Genomic DNA, 26485 nt, shown 5'->3' with positions numbered 1-26485 from the left:
GGAGGTGTTCAAGGCCAGGTTGGATGGGGCCCTGGGCAGCCTGGGCTGCTGTGAGATGTGGAGGTTGGTGGCCCTGCGTGTGGCGGGGGGTTGGAGATCCGTGATCCTCGAGGTCCCTTCCAACCCAGCCGTTCTGTGATTCCGTCCTGCTGCCCCGAGCCGTAGGGACGAGTGACGTCAAGCCCGCCCGTGACGTCCGGAGCTCCGGGCCCGGCCAATGAGAGCGGCGGACGGGCGTGACTGACAGTGGGGGCGGGCACTGCGCGGCGGCGCCGCCACCCGAAGGGGCGTGGCCTGACAGAGGGAGGGCGTGGCCGGGCAGAGGGGGGCGTGACCGGGCGGGGACCGCAGAGGGCGCGCGGGGACGCGGCGGGCGGAGCCTCTCCCCGCCCACGTGACCCCGCGGGGGAGCCGCGCGCGGCGGCGCGGAGTGCGGCGGTGACGTCACCTCTTGTCGCAGAGGGGCGGGGCGGGGCGCGGGGCCGCGCGCCGGAAGCGGGGCGGCGCGCGCGGAAGGGCCGGCGCGGGGCGGGCGGGCGGACAAGATGGCGGACGGGGACAGCGGCAGCGAGCGCGGCGGCAGCGGCAGCGGCAGCGGGGGGGGCGGCGGCGGAGGCGGCGGCTTCGCGGCTCCCCGGGGCGGCGGCGGCGGAGGCGGCGGCGGCGGAGGCGGCGGGCCGGGCGCCGGGGCGGGCCCCGAGCAGGAGACGCAGGAGCTGGCGTCGAAGCGGCTGGACATCCAGAACAAGCGCTTCTACCTGGACGTGAAGCAGAACGCCAAGGGCCGCTTCCTGAAGATCGCCGAGGTGGGCGCCGGCGGGTCCAAGAGCCGCCTGACGCTGTCCATGGCCGTGGCGGCGGAGTTCCGCGACTACCTGGGCGACTTCATCGAGCACTACGCGCAGCTGGGGCCGTCCAGCCCCGAGCAGCTGGCGCAGGCCGCGGGGCCCGGCGGCGACGAGGGCGGGTCGGGGCCGCGCCGCGCTCTGAAGAGCGAATTCCTGGTGCGGGAGAACCGCAAGTACTACCTGGACCTGAAGGAGAACCAGCGCGGCCGCTTCCTGCGCATCCGGCAGACCGTCAACCGCGGGCCCGGCGGCCCGGGAGGTTTCCCCGGCGGCCCCCCGGGGCTGCAGAGCGGGCAGACCATCGCCCTGCCGGCCCAGGGCCTGATCGAGTTCCGCGACGCGCTGGCGAAGCTGATCGACGATTACGGAGGGGAGGAGGACGAGCTGGGCGGCCCCGGAGGCGGCGGGCCGGGCGGGGGGGGCCTCTACGGGGAGCTGCCCGAGGGCACCTCCATCACCGTGGACTCCAAGCGCTTCTTCTTCGACGTGGGCTGCAATAAGTACGGCGTCTTCCTGCGGGTGAGCGAGGTGAAGCCGTCCTACCGCAACGCCATCACCGTCCCTTACAAAGCCTGGGCCAAGTTCGGCGGGGCTTTCTGCCGCTACGCCGACGAGATGCGCGACATCCAGGAGCGCCAGCGGGACAAGCTGTACGACCGCCGCGCGGGGCCGCCCGGGCCGGGCAGCGGCAGCGGCGCCGGCGACGATTCGGACGGCGACGACGTGGACGACGACTGAGCCCCCCCCGACCCCCCCATCCATCCATCCATCCATCCGCCCCGGCCTCCCCCCCCCCCGCCCGGCCCCCTCCTTTCCTTCCTTTCCCTTCCCTTCCTCGGGAGAAGGGGAGCCCCAAACCCCGGAGGCGGTTGGAGCACCCGGCCCCACCGCAGCCCGCCCCGCGCCTCTCCTCCCATGGGGCACGGAGCGCCCGCGGCCCTCAGCCCGCTTCCAAAGGAGGACGACGCGCTCCTCGGGGCCGCCGGCCCCCTCCCCTCCCCTCCTCTCCCCTTCTCTTTTCTCCCCTCCTCTCCCATCCCTCTATCCGTGCCGCTCCACCCCACCAGCATCCCGGCGTCCGCACCGGAGCCCACGGCCGCGAGAGGCGATGCGATGTGATGCAGGGGTTCGTCTCTGGACCAACGTCCATTGTCTCTTTTTATTCCCCTTTTTAATTTCCCCCCCCTCCCACCCCCCCGCTCCGTTCCGCAGAATTGTTTTCCGGGATGCAAAACTCCAGGCGCCCGACCCGGACCCCGTAAGCAAGCAAGCAGGTGGGAAGCCGGCAGCTCTCTGAGCAGTAAGGAACGCTCTCGTTTGGCTTCGGGTCTCATTTTTTCCTTTTTTTTTTTTTTTTTTTTTGGCTTTTTCCCCCTTTTTCTTTTGACCACGGGGGTCGCAGGGCCGAGCAGCAGGAAGGCAGCAGCACGAAGCACACGGCCGCGGTGCCGCCGGCCTCAGGTGCACAAATCCCACCCCGTCCTCTTCTTCTTCCTCCTCTTCCTCCTCCCAGCGCGGGTTTTTAACACGAACTCAATGCATCTCCTCAGTACCTCAACGCGTGGTGGCTGTGGGAGCTGTGAGCCCCGCCACATTTCCCCTATTTTTTTTTTTTTTTTAATTTTTAATTATTCTTAATGACCACCTCGGCGTTCTGCCAGCTCGGCTCCTGCCGCCGCGGAGCACAGCGGGGCCGTCCCAACGCTCTCCTCTCCTATTAAATGGATTTTCACTCTCTTTGGTCCTTTTTTTTTTTTTTTTTTTTTTTTTTGAAGCAATCTGCTCAGTCCCGCCCTGCAGAGCGGTGTTTTTTAAGCCACGCCGTACTCCTGACTTCGAACTGAACGGGAGCCCGCTGTTCATTCCAAAGTTCCAGCTGTTCCTGTGTGACACCTCCCAGGCTCTCGTAGGACCGTCGTTGTCGCTCCGGTTCCGTCTCACACCACGCATGCCCGCCCTCTCATTTCAGCTGCCTTCTTAATTTATTGTCTCCATCCCTCTCCCGGCCGCCCCGCTCCGTTTGCTCCGTATTTATTGGCAGCAGTGAGGCGCGGCCGGCGGCTCATCCCAGCAGGGCCGTCCCCAGCTGCCCTCCGTCGCCCCTTTTTAAGGGAATTTTTAACCAGAACTCTCTTCCGTTTTGCTGTTTTTAACTCTCCTCCCTGGCAAAAGGACTCGGTTTCCAAGCCCTCTGGGAGCAATAGCACCCTGCGTGTCCGCCCGGCGCCGTACACTCGTACTGTATTTTGTACTGTAAGGCAGCTGTCCCAGTGATGTCCTGCTGTATTGCTGTGTGTGTCCGAGCAGCGCCGCGTCCCCTCGCTTCGGTGCTGATGGACTTTCTGTTGCTGGGAGCCACTCTGGTTCTTGCTCCGACGTGGGCGGTACCTCTCCTTTTGAAGAGGGTTATATATATATATATATATATATATATAAAAATATATATATATTCTTTTTGGGTTTTTTCTCCTTTTTTTTTTGGCTGAGATCGCCGTACCTTTCTTACCCCGTGGTAGCGCCGCTTGGGAAGAACCACGTGGAAAAGGAAAGAGGCAAACATCACGTAGGCCAAAAAAAAAAAATACAAACAAACAAACAAAAACAACAGAACACCCAACATTTATCCCACCCAGCGCCACGGATGGCTCCAGCCACCAGGATCCCTGCTCTGAGAGATGTATCTATGTACAGAAACCTCCCACGGCTCCATTTGACCTTCCAGCGCACGGGTGAGAAGAGCAGAGCGCTTGGTCGGGGGAAGAAATCTCGCAGCAACGAAGAGAGAACGGTCGGATCGGCGCGGCGTTACCTGGCTGCGGCGGCACGGAGAGGCTGAGCGAGGCCCGGCGGCACCCCGTGGTGGGGAGGAGAGGGGCTGCGGCGCTGCTCTGTGCTGCTCGGTGGTGGCAGCGGCTCCCCGCGCCTGCAGGCAGAGCCGGGCTTCGCGCGGCGGCGGTTCGGTTGTCCTTCTGTGTCTGTATACACACGGCCCTGTATGTGTGTATAGATATGAGGTGGTTGTTTCGCTTGGTTGGTTTTTGGTTTTTCGGTTTTTGGGTTTTTTTTTTTTTTTTTTTTTCTCAATGGCTTGGATTCTGTAGGAGACGGGCAAAAGGCTTTTATCCGGAAGGGGAACGCCGGGTTTGTGGAGCTTCCAGATTTCTGTCGCCCCCCCAGAAGGGACGTTTTGAGAGCGCGACTCTATCAAAGCATCTGCTGTACAAACGGAAATGTAAATCTTGTATAGCGCCCCAAAACTCCGTGTAAATAAAGAGCCCAGACGGCCGGGCCGGCCGCCCGCGTGGATCAGCCCAAGAATCAAATCCCACGGCTCCGTCAAAGTCAAAACTGCTTCGATTTCCCCGCTCCCTCCCAAGAGAAAACGGAAACGCTGCGTTTTACCCCGTGCTCCCGGCCGCCGCGGGGTGACGGGCGCAGGAGTCGGCTGCAGTGATCCCCTCATATTGAGTGGTCCATCGGTGAGGGCGACTCGCCGCTCCCCCAGCTGCTCCGCTCTGCACCGAGGGGCAGCTTCTCTTCGCCTCGCCGGCTTCTCTTTTAAAACAGAAGATGAAAAAAAAAAAAAATTTAAAAAAAAAAAGAAAGAAAGAAAGAAAGAAAAAGAACCGTGAAGCGAATGGTGATGGTACGTGGGGCGGCACGGCCAGCGTCTCTCAGCAGATATTTGCCACAGGTTGAGAAGGTGGCCGTTGGAATCGCAGCTCGGCTCCGTGCCGGAGGTTGTGGGGATGGCGGCGCGTCCTCCCGGGGCTGCGGCACTGAGCTGCTGCTGGGTGTGGCGCTGCTGGCTCCGAGCGTGGCACATTCCAGGCCTGCTGTGTAGGAAGGCGCTCGCCCCGTCCCGCAGCACGGAGAGAGAAGCCCGGAGCCGGGCTGGAAGAGGCGATGGGCGCTCCTGGAGGCCGACAAGATGGCGGAGAGGAGCCGGGGCTGCTGGACGGCAAACAGCGAGCGAGGAGGGCCGGGCCCGGCTCTGCCATATCTGCTGAGAGACCAAAACGTCGTTCACACCCCCACACCTCCCCACCCCCCACCCCGAGTACCTTGACGAAAGAAGAAGAAAAAGAAAAAGAAAAAAAAAAAAAAAAAAGTTTTATTCCTCTTATTTTTTTAATGAAAGAAAGAAAAAAAAACTAAAAGCAAACCGTGCACTTTACGCGGCCCAGCGGGGGCTGCCCGGGGGGGTCCCGTCCCCTCTCCCACGGCGGCGGGGCCGATTCTCATTCCCTTCCTCTGCGGCCGGCGGGGCGGCTTCGGGAGCGCCGGGGAGCGGCCGGAGTTTGCCGAAGGCAGGGCCTGGATTTACCACTAGCAAAAGACGACGCCCGACGTGACGAACTCCTCATGCTAGCGAGCACTCCTTACCGTAGCAGATTTTTGCAAATGGAGTTTTACAGTCTATATTTAAAGAATTGTATGTTTGTAACAAATAAAAAAAAAAAAAAGTATGCGGAAAAGTGAATAAAAAAAAAAAAAAAAAAAAACAAACAAACAAAAAAAAAACAACCCAGACGGTCGCCTGGCCTCGCTCTTTTTTGGGGGGGGTTCTGGGGGTGGGTTGGGGGTGCATCACACCGAGGGGTTCGGGGCTCTGGGATGTGGGCGATGAGCGGCGCGGCCCTGCGTGGGCCTCCAGCGCGGGGACAGCTGGGCCGGGATGAGGGAGGGGAGGAAGGAGGGAGGGGAGGAAGGAGGGAAGGAGGGAGGAAGGAGGGAGGGGGGCAGCAGAAAGGCGAGGGGCTGCGGGCACGTGCGCGCGCTCGGTGACGCATGCGCAGCAGCGCGGCCGCATTCAGTCTGCGGCTCCCCGCGGGCACGCGGGCTCATCTGAGGACACGGACGGCAGCCGCCTGCGCACTGCGCGCTGCCGGCCCGCCCCGCCTCGGCCGCCGCCGCACGAAGCCCCGGGGCTCCGAGACCTCGCGTGACCCCGCGGCCGGAGCCCCGCCGCGTCGCCCCGCCGGCAGCTGATGTGCTGGGGGGGCCGGGGCTCCGGGACGGCCGAGGGGCTGCGGGCGGGCGGCAGCTGCGGGATGGGGGGCGGCTGGGGGGGCTGCCCTACTTCTCGATGCTCCCCGTACCTCATCCGTGCCCCGTATGGCAGCTGTGGGGCTGCAGGCAGGCAGCGGTTGCAGGCTGGGGGGCAGGTGGGGCTGCAGCCCCCCGTGTGCTCAGACTCAGTGCAGGGGGCGCTGGGGGGCTCCCCTCCTTCTGCTCAGTGCTCCGTACCTCATCCTTGTGGCAGCTGTGGGGCTGCAAGCCGGCAGCAGGTGTGGGGCTGCAGCTCAGGGCTCGGTGCTGGGGGCACTGAGGGGGCTGCCCTAATTCTCAGTGCTCCCCATACCTCATCCGTGCCCCATGGGGCAGCTGGGGGGCGGCAGGCAGGCAGCAGTTGTGGGTTGGGGGACAGGTGTGGGGCTGCTGTTCTCCCCAGTGCACTCAGACTCAGTGCAGGGGGCACTGAGGGGGCTCCCCTCCTTCTGCTCAGTGCTCCGTATCTCACCCACCATCCTGTGGGGCAGCTGTGGGGCTGTAAGGAGGCAGCAGGTGTGGGGCTGCAGCTCAGGGCTCGGTGCTGGGGGCACTGAGGGGGCTCCCCTACTTCTCCGTGCTCCCCATACCTCATCCATGTCCCATATGGGGCAGCTGTGGGGCTGCAGTTCCCCCCACGCACCCAGACTCGGTGCTGGGAGGCACTGAGGGGGCTCCCCTACTGTTCCTCGGTGCTCCCCATACCTCATCCACACCCTGTGGGGCAGCTGTAGGGCTGCAGGCAGGCAGCAGCTGCAGGTTTTGGGGCAGGTGTGGGGCTGCAGCCCCCCCGTGCACTCAGGCTCAGTGCTGGGGGGCACTGAGGGGACCCCCCGCCTTCTCCTCAGTGCTCTGTACCTCATCCATGCCCTGTGGGGCAGCTGTTGGGCTGGAAGCAGGCAGCAGCTGCAGGCTGGGGGGCAGCTGTGGGGCTGCAGCCCCCTCCCCCACTGTCTTCAGGGGCTCAGTGCAGGGGGCACTGAGGGGGCTCCCCTCCTTCTGCTCAGTGCTCCGTATCTCACCCACCATCCTGCGGGGCAACTGTGGGGCTGTAAGGAGGCAGCAGGTGTGGGGCTGCAGCTCAGGGGCTCGGTGCTGGGGGGGAACTGAGGCTCCCCTACTTTTCCTCAGTGCTCCCCATACCTCATCCATGTTCTATGTGGCAGCTGTGGGGGCTGCACTTTCCCCTGTGCACTCAGACTCAGGGCTGGGGGGGCAGTGAGGGGGCTCCCGTCCTTCTCCTAAGTGTTCTGTACCTCATCCATACCCTGTGGGGCTGCAGGCAGGCAGCAGTTGTGGGCTGGGGGGCAGGTGTGGGGCTGCAGCCCCCTGCTGCACTCAGGGGCTCAATGTTGGGGTGCACTAAGGGGGCTCCCTTCTGCTCAGTGCTCTGAACATCATCCGCGTCCCATGGGACAGCTGTGGGGCTGCAGGGAGGCAAGCAGCAGCTGCAGGTTTTGGGGCAGCTGTGGGGCTGCAGCCTCTCTGGTGCAATCAGGGGCTCAGTGCTGGGGGGGCACTGAGGGGCTCCCCTTCTTCTCCTCAGAGTTCCCCATACCTCATCCACGCCCCATGTGGCAGCTATGGGGCTGTAAGCAGGCAACAGGTGTGGGGCTGCAGCTCAGGGGCTCGGTGCTGGGGAGCAACTGAGGCAATGGGGAGCCATTGCCTCCATGCCCCATACGGCAACTGTGGGGCCGGAGGCAGGCAGGCAGCAGCTGCAGGTTTTGGGGCAGGTGGGGGCTGCAGTTCCCCCCCTGCACTCAGACTCAGTGCTGGGGGGCACTGAGGGGGCTCTCCTCCTTCTCCTAAGTGTTCTGTACCTCATCCATGTCCCATATGGCAGTGTGGGGCTGCAGTCCCTCTGGTCAATCAGGGGCTCAGTGCAGGGGGGACGACTGTGGCGGCTCCCCTCCTTCTCCTCAGTGCTCCATACCTCACCCACCATCCTGTGGGGCTGTAAGCAGGCAGCAGGTGTGGTTCTGCAGCTCAGGGGCTCGGTGCTGGGAAGCTCTCATTCTTAGTGCTCTGTGCCTCATCCACCGCCGTGAGGGGCAGCTGCGGGGCTGCAGCCCCCTGGTGGCACAGAGGCTCAGTGCTGGGTGGACTGAGGCACTGTGCGGCTCTTTCTCCTCACTGTTCCGTACCTCATCCCGTCCCCGGGGGGAATTCCCTCACGGTACCTCACGGCCCCTCCTCACAGAGGCGGAGAAGGAACGGACGGACAGCCGCTCACTCCCCCCCTCTCCCTCCCCAACTTCTCACAAACAAACAACACGCCGGGCGGGGCGAGAGAATGGGCGGGAAAGCTATTCCTCCTTCTATTGACTCAGTTGTCCGTCCATCTTCTCTGCCCTGCCTCTCTCCGCGCGATCCGCTCTTCCTATTGGTTTACCCTCACGTCACTCCCCAGGATCCGCCGGCCACGCCCCCCGCCCCCCCTCTCCGCCTTCAGCCTCTGAGTGCCGTGTGCAAAAGAAAAACAGCCGTTAAACGGGCCGCGGGGCGGGGCCAGCGGAGCGGCCAACAAGCCGGGCGGCGATTGGCGGCGGCGGGACGTTCAAATCAGTACGGGGCGCCCCGATTGGTCCGGCGTCGCCGCGGCAGGCCGGGTTCCCTCCTCGCGCTCGGGCGGGCATTGTCTGACGGCTCCTGAGGCGGTTCGAGCGGCGGGACCGGCGGCGGCACCATGGTGAGGAACGGGACCGGGGGGCGAGGAGACGGCCTGAGGGGGAGCGAGGAGCGGGGCCGGGGGCGGGAGCGAGGACCGAAGGGCGCAGGGCCCAAACCGTGCGGGCGTTGCGCTGCGTGTGGGCGGGAAGGCCTGAGGGGGAGAGGAGAAACGTCAGCGCTGGGGATGGACGGCGGGCAGAAGGGCCGCGGGACGGCGGTTGGAAGGGGCCTTTAGGAGCCTTTAGGAGCATCTCATCCCAACCCTCTGACGTAGGCGGGGGTCTGAATTCAGGCCTGAATGCTTCCAGGGAGGGGAGGATGGCAGAGCGGCCGAAACGGCCCAACCTGCTGCGCTTGGAGCTGCCAGAGGGGCTGCGGCTCCTGCCCCGCATTGCACTGCCCGGCCCTTTCCCTGTATTCATAGCTTGTATTCCTGCCCTGTGCCCTGCGCCCCCTCTACTCCCACCCTGCACCCCCTCTGTCGTTTCCCCGTATTCCTGCCCTGTGTTCCTGCCCTGTGCCCCTTCCCCATGCCAGGAGGGCAGTGCTGAACGCAGCCCTTCCCAATGCTTTCCACCACTCTCCCGCTTACACATCCCTATGGAGTCTCTCAAGAAGCTCCATTTCAGCAGCAGCCACCAAAGCACCGCTCCTATAAGGGCTGTCAGCTCCACGCTGTGCTGCACCTCTCCCGAACTGAATGCTTTCCCATTGCAGCTTTGCTGGTGGGGTTTTTATTCCCTGTTTGGGCTGTGCTTCCTTCAGGGTGCTGCACAGGGATGCGGGTTTTGTGCAGCAATGCGTTTGCTGTGGGGCGGCAGCACTGCATGTAGGGGTGATGTGCTCAATTAGGGTTGTGTATGGATCCCCTTCATGACAGGACGGGTTGGTTGTGCTCGTGGAATCGTAGAATGGCCTGGGTTGCAAAGGACCACAGTGCTCATCCAGTTCCAACCCCCTGCTGTGTGCAGGTCGCCAACCAGCAGCCCAGGCTGCCCAGAGCCACATCCAGCCTGGCCTTGAATGCCTGCAGGGATGGGGCATCCACAGCCTCCTTGGGCAACCTGTTCCAGTGCCTCACCACCTTCTGCATGAAAAACTCCCTCCTAACATCCAACCCGAACCTCTCCTGTCTCACTTGAAAACCATTCCCCCTTGTCCCGTCACCATCCGCCCTCATAAATGGTCAAACCCGGCCTGTTTATCCGCTCCCTTCAAGCACTGAAGGCCACACTGAGGTCTCCCCGCAGCCTTCTCTTCTCCAAGCTAAACGAGCCCGGTTCCCTCAACCTGTCCTCATAGGAGAGCTGCTCCAGCCCTCTGAGCATCTTAGTTGCCGCTCCCAGCGCTCCACATCCTTCATCTCCCATAGCTGGCCGTGCTCAGCTGTGCGCTCGGCCCCGTCTGCCCACCTCCCGGCAGCATCCCACAGGATGAGGAGAACAGAGCGAGCTCCAAAGCGCTGTCTGACAGCTCTCTCCATCCCGCAGGCAGGTGGGAAGGCTGGGAAGGACAGCGGGAAGGCCAAGGCGAAGGCGGTGTCTCGCTCGCAGAGAGCCGGATTGCAGGTAACGAGCGGCGGCGCAGCGCTGCCATCTGTGCCAGGCTAATTGCTGTAAGCACCGCTCCCGCCGCTGCCACAGCGCCCCTCCACGCCTTTTTCCCCGTTCCAAGGTGAAGTTGCCCTGCCGCTCGTCCTTCGGTCGCCGCTCGCCCTCTGGCTGTGCCTGCAGGGCAGGGCAGGGCCGGATGCTCCCGACGTGAGGCCGTGAGCCGCTGCCCGCCCCGCTCACCTGCCTCTCCGTTGCAGTTCCCCGTGGGCCGCATCCATCGGCACCTGAAGACTCGCACCACCAGCCACGGGCGGGTCGGGGCCACCGCCGCCGTGTACAGCGCTGCCATCCTCGAGTATCTCACTGCCGAGGTGGGTGCTGGGCCCCGGGGCTGGGCGCGATGGGGGGAGGTGCCGCTGTAGGGGGGCTGTCAGGTACGTCCCGGCCGTGCGCTGGGCTGGGCTGCTGCCCGCTCGCCTCTGCAGCGCAGCTGAGGGGCTCCGAAGTGTTGCTGGAATGCTGTGAGCCTGGATTCCATGGGGCGGCGCTGTGGGGCTGGTGCTGTGGGGCAGCGCTGTGGGGCTGGTGCTGTGGGGCAGCGCTGGGGGCTGGTGCTGTGGGGCAGCGCTGGGGGCTGGTGCTGTGGGGCAGCGCTGGGGGCTGGTGCTGTGGGGCAGCGCTGGGGGCTGGTGCTGTGGGATGGTTCTATAGGACAGTGCTATGGGGCAGTGCTTTGGGGTTGTGCTGTGGGGTGATGCTATGAGACAGAGCTATGGGGCAGCGCTTTAGGGTTCTGCTATGGAATGGTGCTATGGGACAGCAGAATGGGGTGACACCCTAAGATGACACTATGGGGCAGCTCTGTGGGGTGATGCTATGGGGTGATGGCACAGGGCAGTGCTATGGGGTAGCACTAAATGGTGACTATGGGGTGACGCTGTGGGGCAGCGCTATGGGGTGACGCTGTGGGGCAGCGCTATGGGGTGACGCTGTGGGGCAGCGCTATGGGGTGACGCTGTGGGGCAGCGCTATGGGGTGACGCTGTGGGGCAGCGCTATGGGGTGACGCTGTGGGGCAGCGCTATGGGGTGACGCTGTGGGGCAGCGCTGCGGGGCAGCGCTGTGGGGCTGCCCTATGGGGCGACGCTGCGGGGTAGAGCTGTGGGGCAGCGCTATGGGGCGACGCTGCGGGGTAGAGCTGTGGGGCAGCGCTATGGGGCGACGCTGCGGGGTAGAGCTGTGGGGCAGCGCTATGGGGCAGCAGCTCAGCTGAGCGCAGCTTTATCAACACGAAGCCCCTGCTGTGACCCCGTCCCCCCGCAGGTCCTGGAGTTGGCAGGCAATGCCTCCAAGGACCTCAAAGTGAAGCGCATCACTCCCCGCCATTTGCAGCTGGCGATTCGTGGTGATGAAGAGTTGGATTCCCTCATCAAAGCCACCATAGCGGGGGGAGGTAGGTGGCACCCATGGGGGCACCCAGTGGCACCCCGTGACACCCAGTGGCAGCACCCATAGCACCCAGTGGTACTAATGGCACCCACAGCGGCACCCAGGGGGTCACCCAGTGGCACCCCGTGACACCCCAGTGGCACCCAGCAGCACCCATAGGGGCACCGTGGGGTCACCCAATGGCATCCGTAGGGGAACCCACAGGGTCACCCAATGGCACCCATGGGGTCACCTGTAGGCACCCACAGGGGCACCCCATGGCACATAACAGCACCCGTGGGGTCACCCAATAGCACTAATGGCACCCATAGGAGCACTCAGTGGCACCCGTGGGGTCACGCAATGGCACCCAATAGCACCCATAGGGGCACCCATAGGGGCACCCAATGGCACATAACAGTACCCATAGGGTCACCCATTGACATTCAATAGCACCCATAGGGGCACCCATGGGGTCACCCATAGGTACCCCATGACACTCCAACGGCACCCATAGGAGCACCCAGTAGCACCCATGGGGTCACCCAATGGCAGCCCATAACATCCCATTGACACTCATAGGGGCACCCATGGGGTCACCCAATGGCAGCCTGTGACACCCAATGGCACCCATAGGGGCACCCATTGGCACCCGTGGGGTCACCCAATGGCAGCTCATGACACCCCAGTGGCACCCAATGGTACTAATGGCACCCATGGGGTCACCCGATGGCATCCATAGGGGCATCCATAGAGGCACCCATGGGGTCACCCAATGGCAGCCTATGACACTCCAGTGACACCCATAGGGGCACCCAGTGGCACCCATGGGGTCACCTAGTGGCACCACATGACACCCAAATGGCACCCATGGGGGCACCCAGTGGCATCCAATAACACCCATAGGGACACCCAGTGGCACTAATGGCACCCAGTGGCACTCCATGACATCCAAATGGTACCCATAGGGGCACCCAATGGCACTAATGGCACCCATAGGGGCACCCCATGACACCCCACTGGCACCCATGCACGCACCCAGTAGCGCCCCATGACACACCACTGGAACCCATAGGGACACCGAATAGCACTAATGGCACCCATGGGGTCACCCAGTGGCAGCCCATGCCACCCCGGTGGCACCCAATGGCACCCATAGGGACACCCAGTGGCAGTAATGGCACCCAGTGGCACCCCATGACACCCATAAGGGCAGCCATAGGGGCACCCAGTGGCACCCTATGACATCCAAATGGTACCCATAGGTACCCAGTGGCACCCATAGAGGCACCCATGACACCCAAATGGCACCCATAGGGGCACCCCATGACACCCCACTGGCACCCATAGGGACACCCAATGGCAGTAATGGCACCCATGGGGTCACCCAATGGCAGCCCATGCCACCCCAGTGGCACCCATAGGGACACCCAGTGGCATTAATGGCACCCAGTGGCACCCCACGACACCCATAAGGGCAGCCGTAGGGACACCCAGTGGCACCCCATGACATCCAAATGGTACCCATAGGCACCCAGTGGCACTAATGGCACCCACGACACCCAAATGGTACCCATAGGGGCACTAATGGCACCCATAGGGGCATCCCATGACACCCCACTGGCACCCATAGGGACACCCAGTAGCACTAATGGCACCCATGGGGTCACCCAATGGCAGCCCATGCCACCCCGGTGACACCCAATGGCACCCATAGGGACACCCAATGGCACTAATGGCACCCATAGGGGCACCCCACGACACCCATAAGGGCAGCCATAGGGACACCCAGTGGCAGTAATGGCACCCAGTGGCACCCCATGACACCCATAAGGGCAGCCATAGGGACACCCAGTGGCACCCCATGACACCCAAATGGTACTCATAGGCACCAATGGCACTAATGGCACCCACGACACCCAAATGATACCCATAGGGGCACCCCATGACACCCCATTGGCACCCATAGGGACACCCAATGGCAGTAATGGCACCCATGGGGTCACCCAATGGCAGCCCATGCCACCCCGGTGACACCCCATTGGCACCCATAGGGACACCCAATGGCACTAATGGCACCCATGGGGTCACCCAATGGCAGCCCATGCCACCCCGGTGGCATCCATGGGGGCACCCATAGGGGCACCCAGTGGCACTAATGGCACCCACGACACCCAAATGGTACCCATAGGGGCACCCCATGACACCCCACTGGCACCCATGGGGTCACCCAATGGCAGCCCATGCCACCCCGGTGACCCCCAATGGCACCCATAGGGACACCCAATAGCACTAATGGCACCCATAGGGGCACCCCACGACACCCATAAGGGCAGCCATAGGGACACCCAGTGGCACCCCATGACACCCTAATGGTACCCATAGGCACCCATAGGGGCACCCAGTGGCACTAATGGCATCCATGACACCCAAATGGCACCCATAGGGGCACCCCATGACACCCCACTGGCACCCATAGGGACACCCAATGGCAGTAATGGCACCCATGGGGTCACCCAATGGCAGCCCGTGCCACCCCGGTGACCCCCAATAGCACCCATAGGGACACCCAATAGCACTAATGGCACCCATAGGGGCACCCCACGACACCCATAAGGGCAGCCATAGGGACACCCAGTGGCACCCCATGACACCCTAATGGTACCCATAGGCACCCAGTGGCACTAATGGCATCCATGACACCAAAATGGCACCCATAGGGGCACCCCATGACACCCCACTGGCACCCATAGGGGACACCCAATAGCACTAATGGCACCCATGGGGTCACCCAATGGCAGCCCGTGCCACCCCGGTGACCCCCAATGGCACCCATAGGGACACCCAATGGCACTAATGGCACCCATAGGGGCACCCCACGACACCCATAAGGGCAGCCATAGGGACACCCAGTTGGCACCCCATGACACCCAAATGGTACTCATAGGCACCCAGTGGCACTAATGGCACCCACGACACCCAATGGCACCCATAGGGGCACCCCATGACACCCCATTGGCACCCATAGGGACACCCAATGGCAGTAATGGCACCCATGGGGTCACCCAATGGCAGCCCATGCCACCCCGGTGGCATCCATGGGGGCACCCATAGGGTCCGCCATTGGCGCCCAGCAGCACAGCTCCGGCTCGCCGCTCTCAGCCCCTCCCCACGCTGTTTCTCTCCCACAGGCGTCATCCCCCACATCCACAAGTCTCTGATCGGGAAGAAGGGACAGCAGAAAACCGCCTAGGATGGGGCTCCGACCCGGCGCCCGGCGTGGCCCAACGCTGCGGGGATGGGCGGGGGGGGAAACGTCGGGATGGGTTTTGTGTCCCCCACCCCGTGGGGAGGCAGCTGCGCCGGTCGGCCGAGGGTTCTCCCGTGTGTTTTATACCGACGTGGAACGGATAAACCATTTTTTACAAAATCGGGTGGCTGCTGCGTGGGGTCGGCTGGGGTTACGTTCCGTACTGTGAGAGCCGTGAGTGCTGAACAGCTGCCAGAGAGGCTGCGGGTCCCCGTCCATCCCTGGAGGTGTTCGAGGCCAGGTTGATGGGCCCTGGGCTGCTGTGAGATGTGGAGGTTGGCGGTCCTACACGTGGCAGGGGTTGGAGATCCGTGATCCTCGAGGTCCCTTCCAACCCAGCCGTTCTCATCCTGTTGGCGCAGCCGCGGGACGCAGCGCTGTTTTCTCTGCCTCACAACCGGAGGAGCCCCAAAACCCCGCGCCTTCCCGCCCAGAATGCAAATAGCCGCTTGGGCCACGCCCGTTATGCAAATAAAAGGGCGGTGCCTACGGCTGTAGCCACGCCCCCGCGGTGCCGACATCGGGCGGTGCGGCTCTGTCCGGCGGTCGGTCCGTCCGTGCCGTGCGGTGCCGCACACCCACGCCGGCTGTGCTGCGGCTGAGGAGCAGCGCCCCGCATCCCGCCCCGTACCGCCGCGGGGCTCGGCCCGCTCACAGCGCCTGTGTCCGGCACAAGATGGCGGCGAGAGGCGCCGGGCGAAGCGCGCAGCACCGCTCCGCGCCGCCGGCACTCCGCCAGGTCCCGCGCGGCCCGCACAGCCCGGCGGGGAGGCGGCGGACCTGCGGACCCCGCGCTCCGTGCGGCGGCGCTGCTCGAAGCCGCACAATGGCGGCGCCGCGCGGCCCCAAGATGGCGGCCCGAGAGAACCCGGCCCCGCCGCGACCGCACGGCGCACGCGCGGCCCGCTCTTCTCTCTGCGCGTGCGCCTCGCCACTGCCGCCGCCGCGCGTCTCCGCGCGCTGGGCCGCTCCATGCGAGCGGGGGGGAGGAGCTCCCGGCGGATCGCCGCTCCCCGTCCGGCCGGCCGCGAGAACGGCGCTCGGCCAGGCGGCCCCGCGTCGTTCCGCACCGCTCCGTCCGCCCGGCGCTCCTCGCGGCTCTCGAGAGACCGGCGGCGGCGCGGGGAGCGCCGGGCGTTACGTAACGCTCCCCCCCCACCGCCCTCCGCGCGTGGTTCCTTCGCGGCGCGTTCGGCGTACGCCATTGGCCGGGAGCCGCGAGCGGGCGGGGCGACGAGGGTATAAATAGGAGCGAGGCGGCCGGCGCCGCTCTTAGTTCGCCGCTTCCCCGCCGCGCGTCGCCGCTCTCCGCGCTCCGCTCCGCCCGCGCCCGCCGCCCCTCCGCCATGAACGGGCAGCTGAACGGCTTCCACGAGGTGTTCATCGAGGAGGGAACGTTTCTCTTCACCTCCGAGTCCGTGGGCGAAGGGCACCCAGGTGCGGGCCCGGGGCGACGGCCATTGCGCAGGCGCGGCCTCTTCGGGGCGGGGTGGGTGCGGGGTGGTCGCGCGCGCCGGGTTCCCGCGGGTCGCCGGGCGCGCGGAGTTGCGGGGGGTGGGGGGGGGAGGTGTGACGTCACGTGGCGCGCGCGCCGCATTGCGGGACCGCAGCGCACGTGGTCACCGCGTGGGGGGGGGCGCGGGGCGGGGGGGGGGAGCGCGGCACGGAGCGCCGTGATATTGCGGGGGTCGGGGTGCGGTGCGACGGGATGGGATTTGGGGGGGGGGGCTGGGAGGGGCCGTGACTCAGAGCCGTGACTCAGCGGATCCCAGCCCAGCGCCGCCCCCACCCCTCCCCGCGCCGCTCCCGTTGTCACCGCGCTGCGGGACCCCCCCGCGCCGCCCCCGGCCCTGCCGCATCTCCGTCCCCCGCGCGGGGATCTGGGGGCGGCTCCGTCTCCATCCCCCTTCCCGTCCCCGTCGTCCCCCCCCCCGATGCACCGACGGCGGGGGGCCGATGGCCGCGGGGCGAAGGTCCGAACCCACCGCCCCCCCCCCCGCGTTCCCGGCTCTGCTCCCAAAGGTCGCCGCCAAGGACGGCGGCGGGGGGCGGCGGGGGGGGGTTGTGTGCAGCTCCGACCCCCCGCAGTACAAAAGGCCGCCCTGCCGCCCCCCCCCAGATAAAATCTGCGATCAGATCAGCGATGCCGTGCTGGACGCCCACCTGCGGCAGGACCCCGACGCCAAAGTGGCCTGCGGTGAGCGGGGGGTGCAGAGCGGTGCAGGAGCTCAGCCTGGAGCTCGACGCCCCCCCCCCCTCTTATTTCAACCCCCCCCGCCTCCCGATCCTGCAGAAACGGTTGCGAAGACGGGGATGATTCTCCTGGCGGGTGAAATCACCTCCCGAGCTGCTGTGGATTATCAGAAGGTGGTGCGGGACACCATCCGCCACATCGGATACGACGACTCCTCCAAAGGTACCGGGGGGCCACAAGCCCCCCCTCCCCCCCCAATCAGCCCTTGGAGCAGCACGGCCCCCCTCCAACCCCACTTGGAGCAGCACAGAACCCCCAACCCCCAAATCAACCCTGTGAGCAGCCCACAGACCCCCCCAGCCCCAAATCGGCCTTATGAGCAGCACAGCGACCCCCCCAGCCCCACTTTGAGCAGCCCACAGACCCCCCCAGCCCCAAATCAGCCTTATGAGCAGCATGGCGACCCCCCCAGCCCCTCTTTGAGCAGCCCACAGACCCCCCCAGCCCCAAATCGGCCTTATGAGCAGCACAGCGACCCCCCCGCCCCTCTTTGAGCAGCCCACAGACCCCCCCAGCCCCAAATCGGCCTTATGAGCAGCACAGCGACCCCCCCGCCCCTCTTTGAGCAGCCCACAGACCCCCCCAGCCCCAAATCAACCCTTTGAACAGCCCACTGACCCCCTTCCCACCCCACAATTCAACTCTTTGACCAGTACAACCCCCCCCTCAGCCCCACTTTTAGCAGCCGTCAGATCCCCCCCCCTCTCCCAAATCAACCCTTGGAGCAGCTCATTGACCCCCACCCCAAATCAGCCTTATGAGCAGGGAACCCTCCTCCCTCCCCACTCCCACTTTGAGCAGCCCACAGACCTCCCTCCCCCCCCTCCCCCCACCCGTATATCAGCCCTTTGAACAGCCCACTGACCCCCCCCTCACCCCTCAATTTAACCCTTAGAGCAGCACAGATCCCCCACTCCCACTTTTAGCAGCACACCAACCTTCCTCCACCCCCAAATCAGCTCTTTGAGCAGCATGCTGACCCCCCCACCCCCAAATCAACCCTTTGAGAAGCACAGACCCCCCCAACCCCACTTTTAGCAGCCCACAGACCTCCCCCACCCCCAAAATCAGCTCTTTGAGCAGCCCACTGACCCCTCCCCCACTCCTCAGTTCAACCCTTAGAGCAGCACAGACCCCCCATCCCCTCTTTGAGCAGCACACTGACCCCCCCACCTCCAAATCAGCCCTTAGAGCAGCACAGACCCCATCCTGCTCCTCAATTCCACCCTTAGAGCAGCACAGACCCCATCCTGCTCCTCAGTTCCACCCTTAGAGCAGCACAGACCCCATCCTGCTCCTCAATTCCACCCTTAGAGCAGCACAGACCCCCCACCTTTACTTTTAGCAGCCCTCAGATCCCCCCATCCCCAAATAAACCTTTTGAACAGCCCACTGACCCCCCCCACCCCTCACTTCCACCCTTAGAGCAGCACAGACCCCATCCTACTCCTCAGTTCAATTCTTCGAGCAGCACAGATCCCCCTATTCTCCAAAATCAGCCCTTTGAACAGCCTGCTGACCCCATTCCTGCCCCTCAATTCCACCCTTAGAGCAGCACAGACCCCCCCGCCCCACTTTGAGCAACCCACTGACCCCCCTACCCCAAATCAACCCTTAGAGCAGCACAGACCCCATCCTGCTCCTCAGTTCCACCCTTAGAGCAGCACAGACCCCATCCTGCTCCTCAATTCCACCCTTAGAGCAGCACAGACCCCATCCTGCTCCTCAATTCCACCCTTAAAGCAGCACAGACCCCATCCTGCTCCTCGATTCCACCCTTAGAGCAGCACAGACCCCATCCTGCTCCTCAGTTCCACCCTTAAAGCAGCACAGACCCCATCCTGCTCCTCAGTTCCACCCTTAGAGCAGCACAGACCCCATCCTGCTCCTCGATTCCACCCTTAGAGCAGCACAGACCCCATCCTGCTCCTCGATTCCACCCTTAGAGCAGCACAGACCCCATCCTGCTCCTCAGTTCCACCCTTAGAGCAGCACAGACCCCATCCTGCTCCTCGATTCCACCCTTAGAGCAGCACAGACCCCATCCTGCTCCTCAATTCCACCCTTAGAGCAGCACAGACCCCATCCTGCTCCTTACTTCCACCCTTAGAGCAGCACAGACCCCATCCTGCTCCTCAGTTCCACCCTTAGAGCAGCACAGACCCCATCCTGCTCCTCAATTCCACCCTTAGAGCAGCACAGACCCCATCCTGCTCCTCAGTTCCACCCTTAGAGCAGCACAGACCCCATCCTGCTCCTCGATTCCACCCTTAGAGCAGCACAGACCCCCCCGCCCCTCTCTGAGCAGCACTGACCCCCCCCCCGCTCTCCCACCCCCAGGCTTTGACTACAAGACCTGCAACGTGCTGGTTGCCCTGGAGCAGCAGTCCCCAGACATTGCTCAGGGGGTTCACCTGGACCGCAGCGAGGAGGACATCGGCGCCGGCGATCAGGTGGGTTGGGTGCCGCGGTGCCGCCGGCTTCCTGCGTTTCCAAACTCTGGAACGGCCCTCTTTGCCTCGGCAGGGGCTGATGTTCGGTTACGCCACGGACGAGACCGAGGAATGCATGCCTCTCACCATCGTGCTGGCACACAAACTGAACGCCAAGCTGGCCGAGCTGCGCCGTAACGGCAGCCTGCCATGGCTGCGCCCCGACTCCAAGACGCAGGTGGGGCTTTGGTGGCACTGCGGGGTCCCTCGGTGGCACTGCGGGGTCCCTCGGTGGCACTGCGGGGTCCCTCGGTGGCACTGCGGGGTCCCTCGGTGGCACTGCGGGGTCCCTCGGTGGCACTGCTGGGTGCTTTGGTGGCACAGCTGGGTCCCTCGGTGGCACTGCGGGGTGCTTTGGTGGCACTGCGGGGTCCCTCGGTGGCACTGCTGGGTCCCTCGGTGGCACTGCGGGGTGCTTTGGTGGCACTGCGGGGTCCCTCGGTGGCACTGCTGGGTGCTTTGGTGGCACTGCGGGGTCCCTCGGTGGCACTCCAGGGTCCCTTGGTGACACTCCAGGGTCCCTTGGTGGCACTGCGGGGTCCCTTGGTGACACTGCAGGTCCTTTGGTGACACTCCAGGGTCCCTTGGTGGCACTGCGGGGTCCCTTGGTGGCACTGCAGGTCCCTTGGTGGCACTGCGGGGTCCCTTGGTGGCACTGCGGGGTCCCTTGGTGACACTGCTGGGTGCTTTGGTGGCACTGCTGGGTGCTTTGGTGGCACTGCGGGGTCCCTCGATGGCACTGCAGGTCCTTTGGTGACACTGCTGGATGCTCTGGTGGCACTGCGGGTCCCTTGGTGGCACTGCGGGGCCCTCAATGGCATCATGAGTCCGTGGGTCCCTCAGTGTCACTTTTGTCCCTCAGTGTCACAGTTGGGTCCCTGGATGCCACTTTTGGGCCACTTGGTGTCACTTGTGGGTCCCTCAGTGTCACTGTTGGGCCTTTTAATGTCACTGTTGTGTCCTTGGATACCACACTTGGGTCCTCAGTGCCACTTTTGGTCCCCTTTCCTGTCACTTCTGGGTCCCTTGGTCACGTTGTTGGGTCCTTCAGTGTCCCTGTTGGTCCCCCAATATCATTTTGGGTCCCTCAGTGTCCCTGTTGGTCCCTGGATGCCACTGTTGGTCCCCCAGTGTCACTTCTGTGTCTCTCAGTCACTGTTGTTGGCTCCCTCAATGTCCCTGTGGGTCCTTCAGTGCCACTGTTGGGTCCCTTCGTGTCACTTCTGGGACCCTTGGTCACGTTGTTGGGTCCCCCAGTGTCTCTGTTGGCCCCTTGGTGTCACTTCTGGGTCTCAATCACTTTTGTTGGATCCCCCAATATCCCTGTTGGTCCCCCAGTGTCACTTCTCTGTCTCCCAGTGTCCCAGTTGGCCCCTTGGTGTCACTTCTGTGTCTCCCAGTCACTGTTGCCGGGTCCCTCAGTGCCACTGTTGGGTCCCTGCCTGTCACGTCTGGGTCCCTTGGTCACGCAGTTGGGTCCCCCAATGTCCCTCTTGGCCCCTTGGTGTCACTTCTGGGTCTCTCAATCACTTTTGTTGGGTCCCTCAGTGCCACTTTTGGTCCCCCAATGTCCCTGTTGGTCCCCCAGTGTCTGATTTGGCCCCTTGGTGTCACTTCTGTGTCTCCCAGTCACTGTTGCCAGGTCCCTCAGTGCCACTGTTGGGTCCCTCCCTGTCACGTCTGGGTCCCTTGGTCACATTGTTGGGTCCCCCAGTGTCCCTTTTGGGTCCCCCAATGTCCCAGTTGGCCCCTCGGTGTCACTTCTGTGTCTCCCGGTCACTGTTGCTGGGTCCCTCAGTGCCACTTTTGGTCCCTCAGTCTCACAGTTGGGTCCCCCAATGTCCCTTTCAGGTCCCCCAGTGTCCCTGTTGGCCCCTCGGTGTCACTTCTGGGTCTCTCAATCACTTCTGTTGGGTCCCTCAGTGCCACTTTTGGTCCCCCAATGTCCCCATTGGTCCCCCAGTGTCCCTTTCGGGTCCCCCAATGTCCCTCTTGGCCCCTTGGTGTCACTTCTGGGTTTCTCAATCACTTTTGCCGGTCCCTCCCTGTCACGTCTGGGTCCCTTGGTCACGTAGTTGGGTCCCCCAATGTCCCAGTTGGCCCCTCGGTGTCACTTCTGTGTTTCCCGGTCACTGTTGCTGGGTCCCTCAGTGCCACTTTTGGTCCCTCAGTCTCACAGTTGGGTCCCCCAATGTCCCAGTTGGCCCCTCGGTGTCACTTCTGTGTCTCCCAGTCACTGTTGCCAGGTCCCTCAGTGCCACTGTTGGGTCCCTGCCTGTCACGTCTGGGTCCCTTGGTCACATTGTTGGGTCCCCCAATGTCCCCGTTGGTCCCCCAGTGTCCCTTTTGGGTCCCCCAATGTCCCTCTTGGCCCCTTGGTGTCACTTCTGGGTTTCTCAATCACTGTTGCCGGTCCCTCCCTGTCACGTCTGGGTCCCTTGGTCACGTAGTTGGGTCCCCCAGTGTCCCTATTGGCCCCTTGGTGTCACTTCTGTGTCTCCCGGTCACTGTTGCTGGGTCCCTCAGTGCCACTGTTGGTCCCTCAGTCTCACAGTTGGGTCCCCCAGTGTCCCAGTTGGCCCCTCGATGTCACTCCTGTGTCTCCCAGTCGCTGTTGCCGGTCCCTCAGTGCCACTGTTGGGTCCCTGCCTGTCACGTCTGGGTCCCTTGGTCACATTGTTGGGTCCCCCAATGTCCCCGTTGGTCCCCCAGTGTCCCTTTTGGGTCCCCCAATGTCCCAGTTGGCCCCTTGGTGTCACTTCTGTGTTTCCCAGTCACTGTTGCTGGGTCCCTCAGTGCCACTTTTGGTCCCTCAGTCTCACAGTTGGGTCCCCCAGTGTCCCTTTCGGGTCCCCCAGTGTCCCAGTTGGCCCCTCGGTGTCACTTCTGTGTTTCCTGGTCACTGTTGCTGGGTCCCCCAGTGCCACTTTTGGTCCCCCAGTGTCCCTTTTGGGTCCCCCAATGTCCCAGTTGGCCCCTCGGTGTCACTTTTGGTCCCTCAGTCTCACAGTTGGGTCCCCCAATGTCCCTTTTGGGTCCCCCAGTGTCCCTGTTGGCCCCTCGGTGTCACTTCTGGGTCTCTCAATCACTTCTGTTGGGTCCCTCAGTGCCACTTTTGGTTCCCCAATGTCCCCGTTGGTCCCTCAGTGTCCCTTTCGGGTCCCCCAATGTCCCTCTTGGCCCCTTGGTGTCACTTCTGGGTTTCTCAATCACTGTTGCCGGTCCCTCCCTGTCACGTCTGGGTCCCTTGGTCACCTAGTTGGGTCCCCCAATGTCCCAGTTGGCCCCTTGGTGTCACTTCTGTGTCTCCCGGTCACTGTTGCCAGTCCCTCAGTGCCACTGTTGGGTCCCTGCCTGTCACGTCTGGGTCCCTTGGTCACGTAGTTGGGTCCCCCAGTGTCCCTTTCGGGTCCCCCAATGTCCCAGTTGGCCCCTCGGTGTCACTTTTGGTCCCCCAGTGTCCCTTTTGGGTCCCCCAGTGTCCCTTTTGGGTCCCCCAGTGTCCCTGTTGGCCCCTCGGTGTCACTTCTGGGTCTCTCAATCACTTTTGTTGGGTCCCTCAGTGCTACTTTTGCTCCCCCAATGTCCCTGTTGGTCCCCCAATGTCCCTGTTGGTCCCCCAATGTCCCTGTTGGGTCCCGCAGTGTCCCTGTTGGTGGCCCCTCGGTGTCACTTCTGTGTCTCCCGGTCCCTCTGGTCCCCCGGCTGCCCCCAGCCCTTCCCCCCGTTTCCGCCCGCTCTCTGACCTGCCCCCCCCCCCCCAGGTGACGGTGCAGTACATGCAGGACCGCGGTGCCGTCATCCCCATCCGCGTGCACACCATCGTCATCTCGGTGCAGCACGACGAGGAGGTTTGCCTGGACGAGATGCGAGACGCCCTGAAGGAGAAGGTGATCAAAGCCGTGGTTCCCTGCAAGTACCTGGACGAAGACACCATTTATCACCTGCAGCCCAGCGGCCGCTTCGTCATCGGCGGCCCCCAGGTACGGCGACCGTCCCCGAGTCCCCGGGGCCCCCGGCGGCACAGCCGCGGTGACGCCGACGTCCTCCGCAGGGCGACGCCGGGCTGACGGGACGGAAGATCATCGTGGACACGTACGGGGGCTGGGGGGCTCACGGCGGAGGGGCTTTTTCTGGCAAGGATTACACCAAGGTGGATCGGTCGGCCGCCTACGCCGCGCGCTGGGTCGCCAAATCGCTCATCAAAGCCGGGCTGTGCCGCCGCGTCTTGGTGCAGGTGGGTCCCAGCCCCCTCCCCCTCCGTTCGCCCCGCCCCGCAGCCCCTTTCTGCCCCCCCCCCCCCTCCTTCGTCTCAACCCCCCCCTCCTCGCAGGTTTCCTACGCCATCGGCGTCTCCCACCCGCTCTCCATCTCCATCTTCCATTACGGCACCTCGCAGAAGAGCGAGAGGGAGCTGCTGGACATCGTCAAGAAGAACTTCGACCTGCGGCCCGGCGTCATCGTCAGGTGGGGGGCTGGGGGGGCTGGGGGGGGGACTGGGAGGCAGTTGGGGGGCTGGGGGGGTTGGGGGAGCTGGGGGGGTTGGGGGAGCTGGGGGGGTTGGGGGGGTTGGGGGAGCTGGGGGGGTTGGGGGGCTGGGGGTGCAGTGCTGCTGGTGGCTGCTGCCCTGCGGCCCTTTGGGTGCGGATGAATTGAGGCAGGACGGCAGCAGGGCTGTGAGTGGGGTGGGGGGGTTGGGACATGGGATATAGGATATGGGATATTGGGGTGTGGGATATTGGGGTGTGGGGTGGGGGGTGTGGGATATGGGAGATACGGGGTGTGGGGTGGTGGGATATGGGGGATATGGGATGTAAGTTATTGGGACGTGAGACATTAGGATATGGGATATTGGGATGTGGGATATGGGGGGTGTGGGGTGGGGAGGTGTGGGATATGGGAGATATAGGATAAGGGATATGGGATGTAAGTTACTGGGACATGAGACATTAGGATATGGGATATTGGCATGTGGGATATAGGAGATGTGGGGTGTGGGGTTTGTGGGATATGGGAGATATAGGATATGGGATATAAGTTATTGGGACATGAGACATTAGGATATAGGATATGGGATATTGGGATGTGAGATATGGGGGGTGGGGGGGTGGGGGATATGGGAGATATAGGATATGGGATGTAAGTTATTGGGACATGAGACATTAGGATATGGGATATTGGGATGTGGGATATGGGGGGTGTGGGTGTGGAATATGGGAGATACGGGGTGTGGGGTGGTGGGATATGGGATGTGGGATATGGGAGATGGGATATAAGTTATTGGGACATGAGACATTAGGATATGGGATATTGGGATGTGGGATATGGGGGGTGTGGGGTGGGGGGTGTGGGATATGGGAGATATGGGGTGTGGGGTGTTGGAACATGGGGGATATGGGATGTGGGATATGGGAGATATAGGATATGGGATATGGGATGTAAGTTATTGGGACGTGAGACGTTAGGATATAGGATATGGGATATTGGGATGTGGGATATAGGAGATGTGGGATGTGGGGTGGGGGGTGTGTGGGACATATAGGATATGAGATGTGGGTGTGGGGTTTGTAGGGTGTGGGATTTGTGGGGTGTGGGACATGGGGGATCGGGGATGTGGGTATGGGAGATACAGGATATGGGATGTGGGATATGGAACGTTGGATGTGCGATGTGGGAGATATGGGGTGTGGGATTTGTAGGGTCTGGGACATAGATATGGGATGTGGGATATAAATTGTTGGGATATGGGACATTAGGATATAGGATATGGGATATGGAACATGTGGGGTGTGTGGGGTGGGGGATATGGGAAATATAGGATATGAGATGTGGGATTTGTGGGGTGTGGGTTTGTAGGGTGTGGGATATGGGGAGGTGTGGGGTGTGGGACATGGGGATATGGGATGTGGGATATGGGAGATAGAGGATATGGGATGTGGGCTGTAAGTTATTGGGATATGGGATGTGGGACGTGGGAGATACGGGACATGAGGTGTGGGATGTGGGATATGGGAGGTGTGGGGTGGGGATATGGGACGTGGGCTGTAAGTTATTGGGACATAGGATGTAGATTATGGGATGTGGGACATGGGAGAAACGGGGTGGTGGGTGGGGATGTGGGATATGGGATATAAGTTATTGGGACGTGGGGTGTAGGGTGTAGGATGTGGGATGTGGGATGTGGGATATTGGGATACGGGGGACGTGGGGGCTATGGGATGTAGGATATAGGATGTGGGACATGGGATGTTGGGTTACGAGATATGGGATATGGGACGTGGGATATGAGGTATGGGATGTGGGGTATGGGAGATGTGGGAGGTGGGTGTGGGATATGGGATATGGGACACGGGATATTGGGATATGGGGTATGAGACGTGAAATATGGGTCATAGGATGTGGGATATTGGGATATGGGGTATGAGACGTGAAATATGGGTCATAGGATGTGGGGTGTGGGATATGGGGTATGAAATACGGGACACAGGATATGGGACATGGGCTATGAGATACGGGATGTGGGATATGGGGTATAAGATATGGGATGTAAGATGTGGGACGTGGGATATAAGATATGGGACATAAAATAATGGGATATTAAATATGGGGTGTGGGATATGGGATTTGGGATATAAGATATGGGGTATAAGATATGGGATTTGGGATATGAGATATGGGGCATAAAATATGGGATTTGGGATACGGGATGTGGGATATGAGATCTGGGACATGGGATATGGGTGTGGGATATGGGATTTGGGATCTGAGATATGGGACGTGAGGTGTGGGTTATGAGATTTGGGCTATGGGATATGAGATATGGGATATGGGGTATAAGATATGGGATTTGGGATATGGGACGTAAGATACGGGATT

At 62.7% G+C, this 26485-nt stretch overlaps 4 protein-coding genes across 8 annotated transcripts in view; 3 read left to right on the top strand and 1 right to left on the bottom strand.

Annotated features, from left to right (window-relative positions):
- The first annotated feature begins 530 nt into the window (after positions 1–530).
- On the top strand, positions 531–3310 carry PURB (purine rich element binding protein B). The gene has a single exon (XM_085242979.1). The coding sequence runs from the start codon at positions 546–548 to the stop codon at positions 1584–1586; it is 1041 nt and encodes a 346-aa protein (XP_085099105.1). The 5' UTR covers positions 531–545; the 3' UTR covers positions 1587–3310.
- Positions 2452–8154, bottom strand: LOC146542851 (uncharacterized). Of its 5 annotated transcripts, none has more exons than XM_085242967.1 (6): positions 7837–8150; positions 4499–4851; positions 4251–4403; positions 3658–3839; positions 3346–3369; positions 2452–3241 (listed from the first exon to the last, which is right to left on the bottom strand). In XM_085242967.1, the coding sequence occupies exons 1-6, from the start codon at positions 7846–7848 to the stop codon at positions 2967–2969; spliced, it is 999 nt and encodes a 332-aa protein (XP_085099093.1). In that variant the 5' UTR covers positions 7849–8150; the 3' UTR covers positions 2452–2966. The 5 variants fall into 5 exon arrangements, with proteins under 5 accessions (XP_085099093.1, XP_085099091.1, XP_085099088.1 ...); XM_085242965.1 differs by having other exon boundaries at positions 3658–4403; positions 7837–7857; positions 8048–8067; XM_085242962.1 differs by having other exon boundaries at positions 3658–4851; positions 7837–8154.
- Positions 8155–8393: 239 nt separating this feature from the next.
- Positions 8394–14983, top strand: H2AZ2 (H2A.Z variant histone 2; the record flags this gene model as incomplete). The annotated part of the gene is given in 7 exon segments (XM_085242993.1): positions 8394–8535; positions 8538–8561; positions 8564–8592; positions 10064–10141; positions 10384–10497; positions 11449–11578; positions 14745–14983. Coding segments are annotated over 7 exon segments (579 nt in total), but the record flags the coding sequence as incomplete, so codon positions are not given.
- A 1175-nt stretch (positions 14984–16158) lies between these two features.
- The window catches only part of MAT2A (methionine adenosyltransferase 2A), a 12226-nt gene continuing 1899 nt past the window's right edge, over positions 16159–26485 (top strand). Inside the window, exons 1-8 of the mRNA XM_085242969.1 lie at positions 16159–16300; positions 16983–17060; positions 17157–17279; positions 19458–19570; positions 19644–19787; positions 23374–23592; positions 23664–23846; positions 23943–24076. Coding sequence (XP_085099095.1) covers positions 16210–16300; positions 16983–17060; positions 17157–17279; positions 19458–19570; positions 19644–19787; positions 23374–23592; positions 23664–23846; positions 23943–24076 — 1085 coding nt within the window. The 5' untranslated portion in view covers positions 16159–16209. The remainder of the gene's footprint in view (positions 16301–16982; positions 17061–17156; positions 17280–19457; positions 19571–19643; positions 19788–23373; positions 23593–23663; positions 23847–23942; positions 24077–26485) is intronic.

The sequence above is a fragment of the Meleagris gallopavo genome, chromosome 24 (assembly GCF_905368555.1).
Source record: "Meleagris gallopavo chromosome 24, MGAL_WU_HG_1.1, whole genome shotgun sequence".
Taxonomy (NCBI): domain Eukaryota; kingdom Metazoa; phylum Chordata; class Aves; order Galliformes; family Phasianidae; genus Meleagris; species Meleagris gallopavo.
Note: the sequence above shows the minus strand (reverse complement) of the source record. Positions and strands in the feature narration are given on the sequence as shown.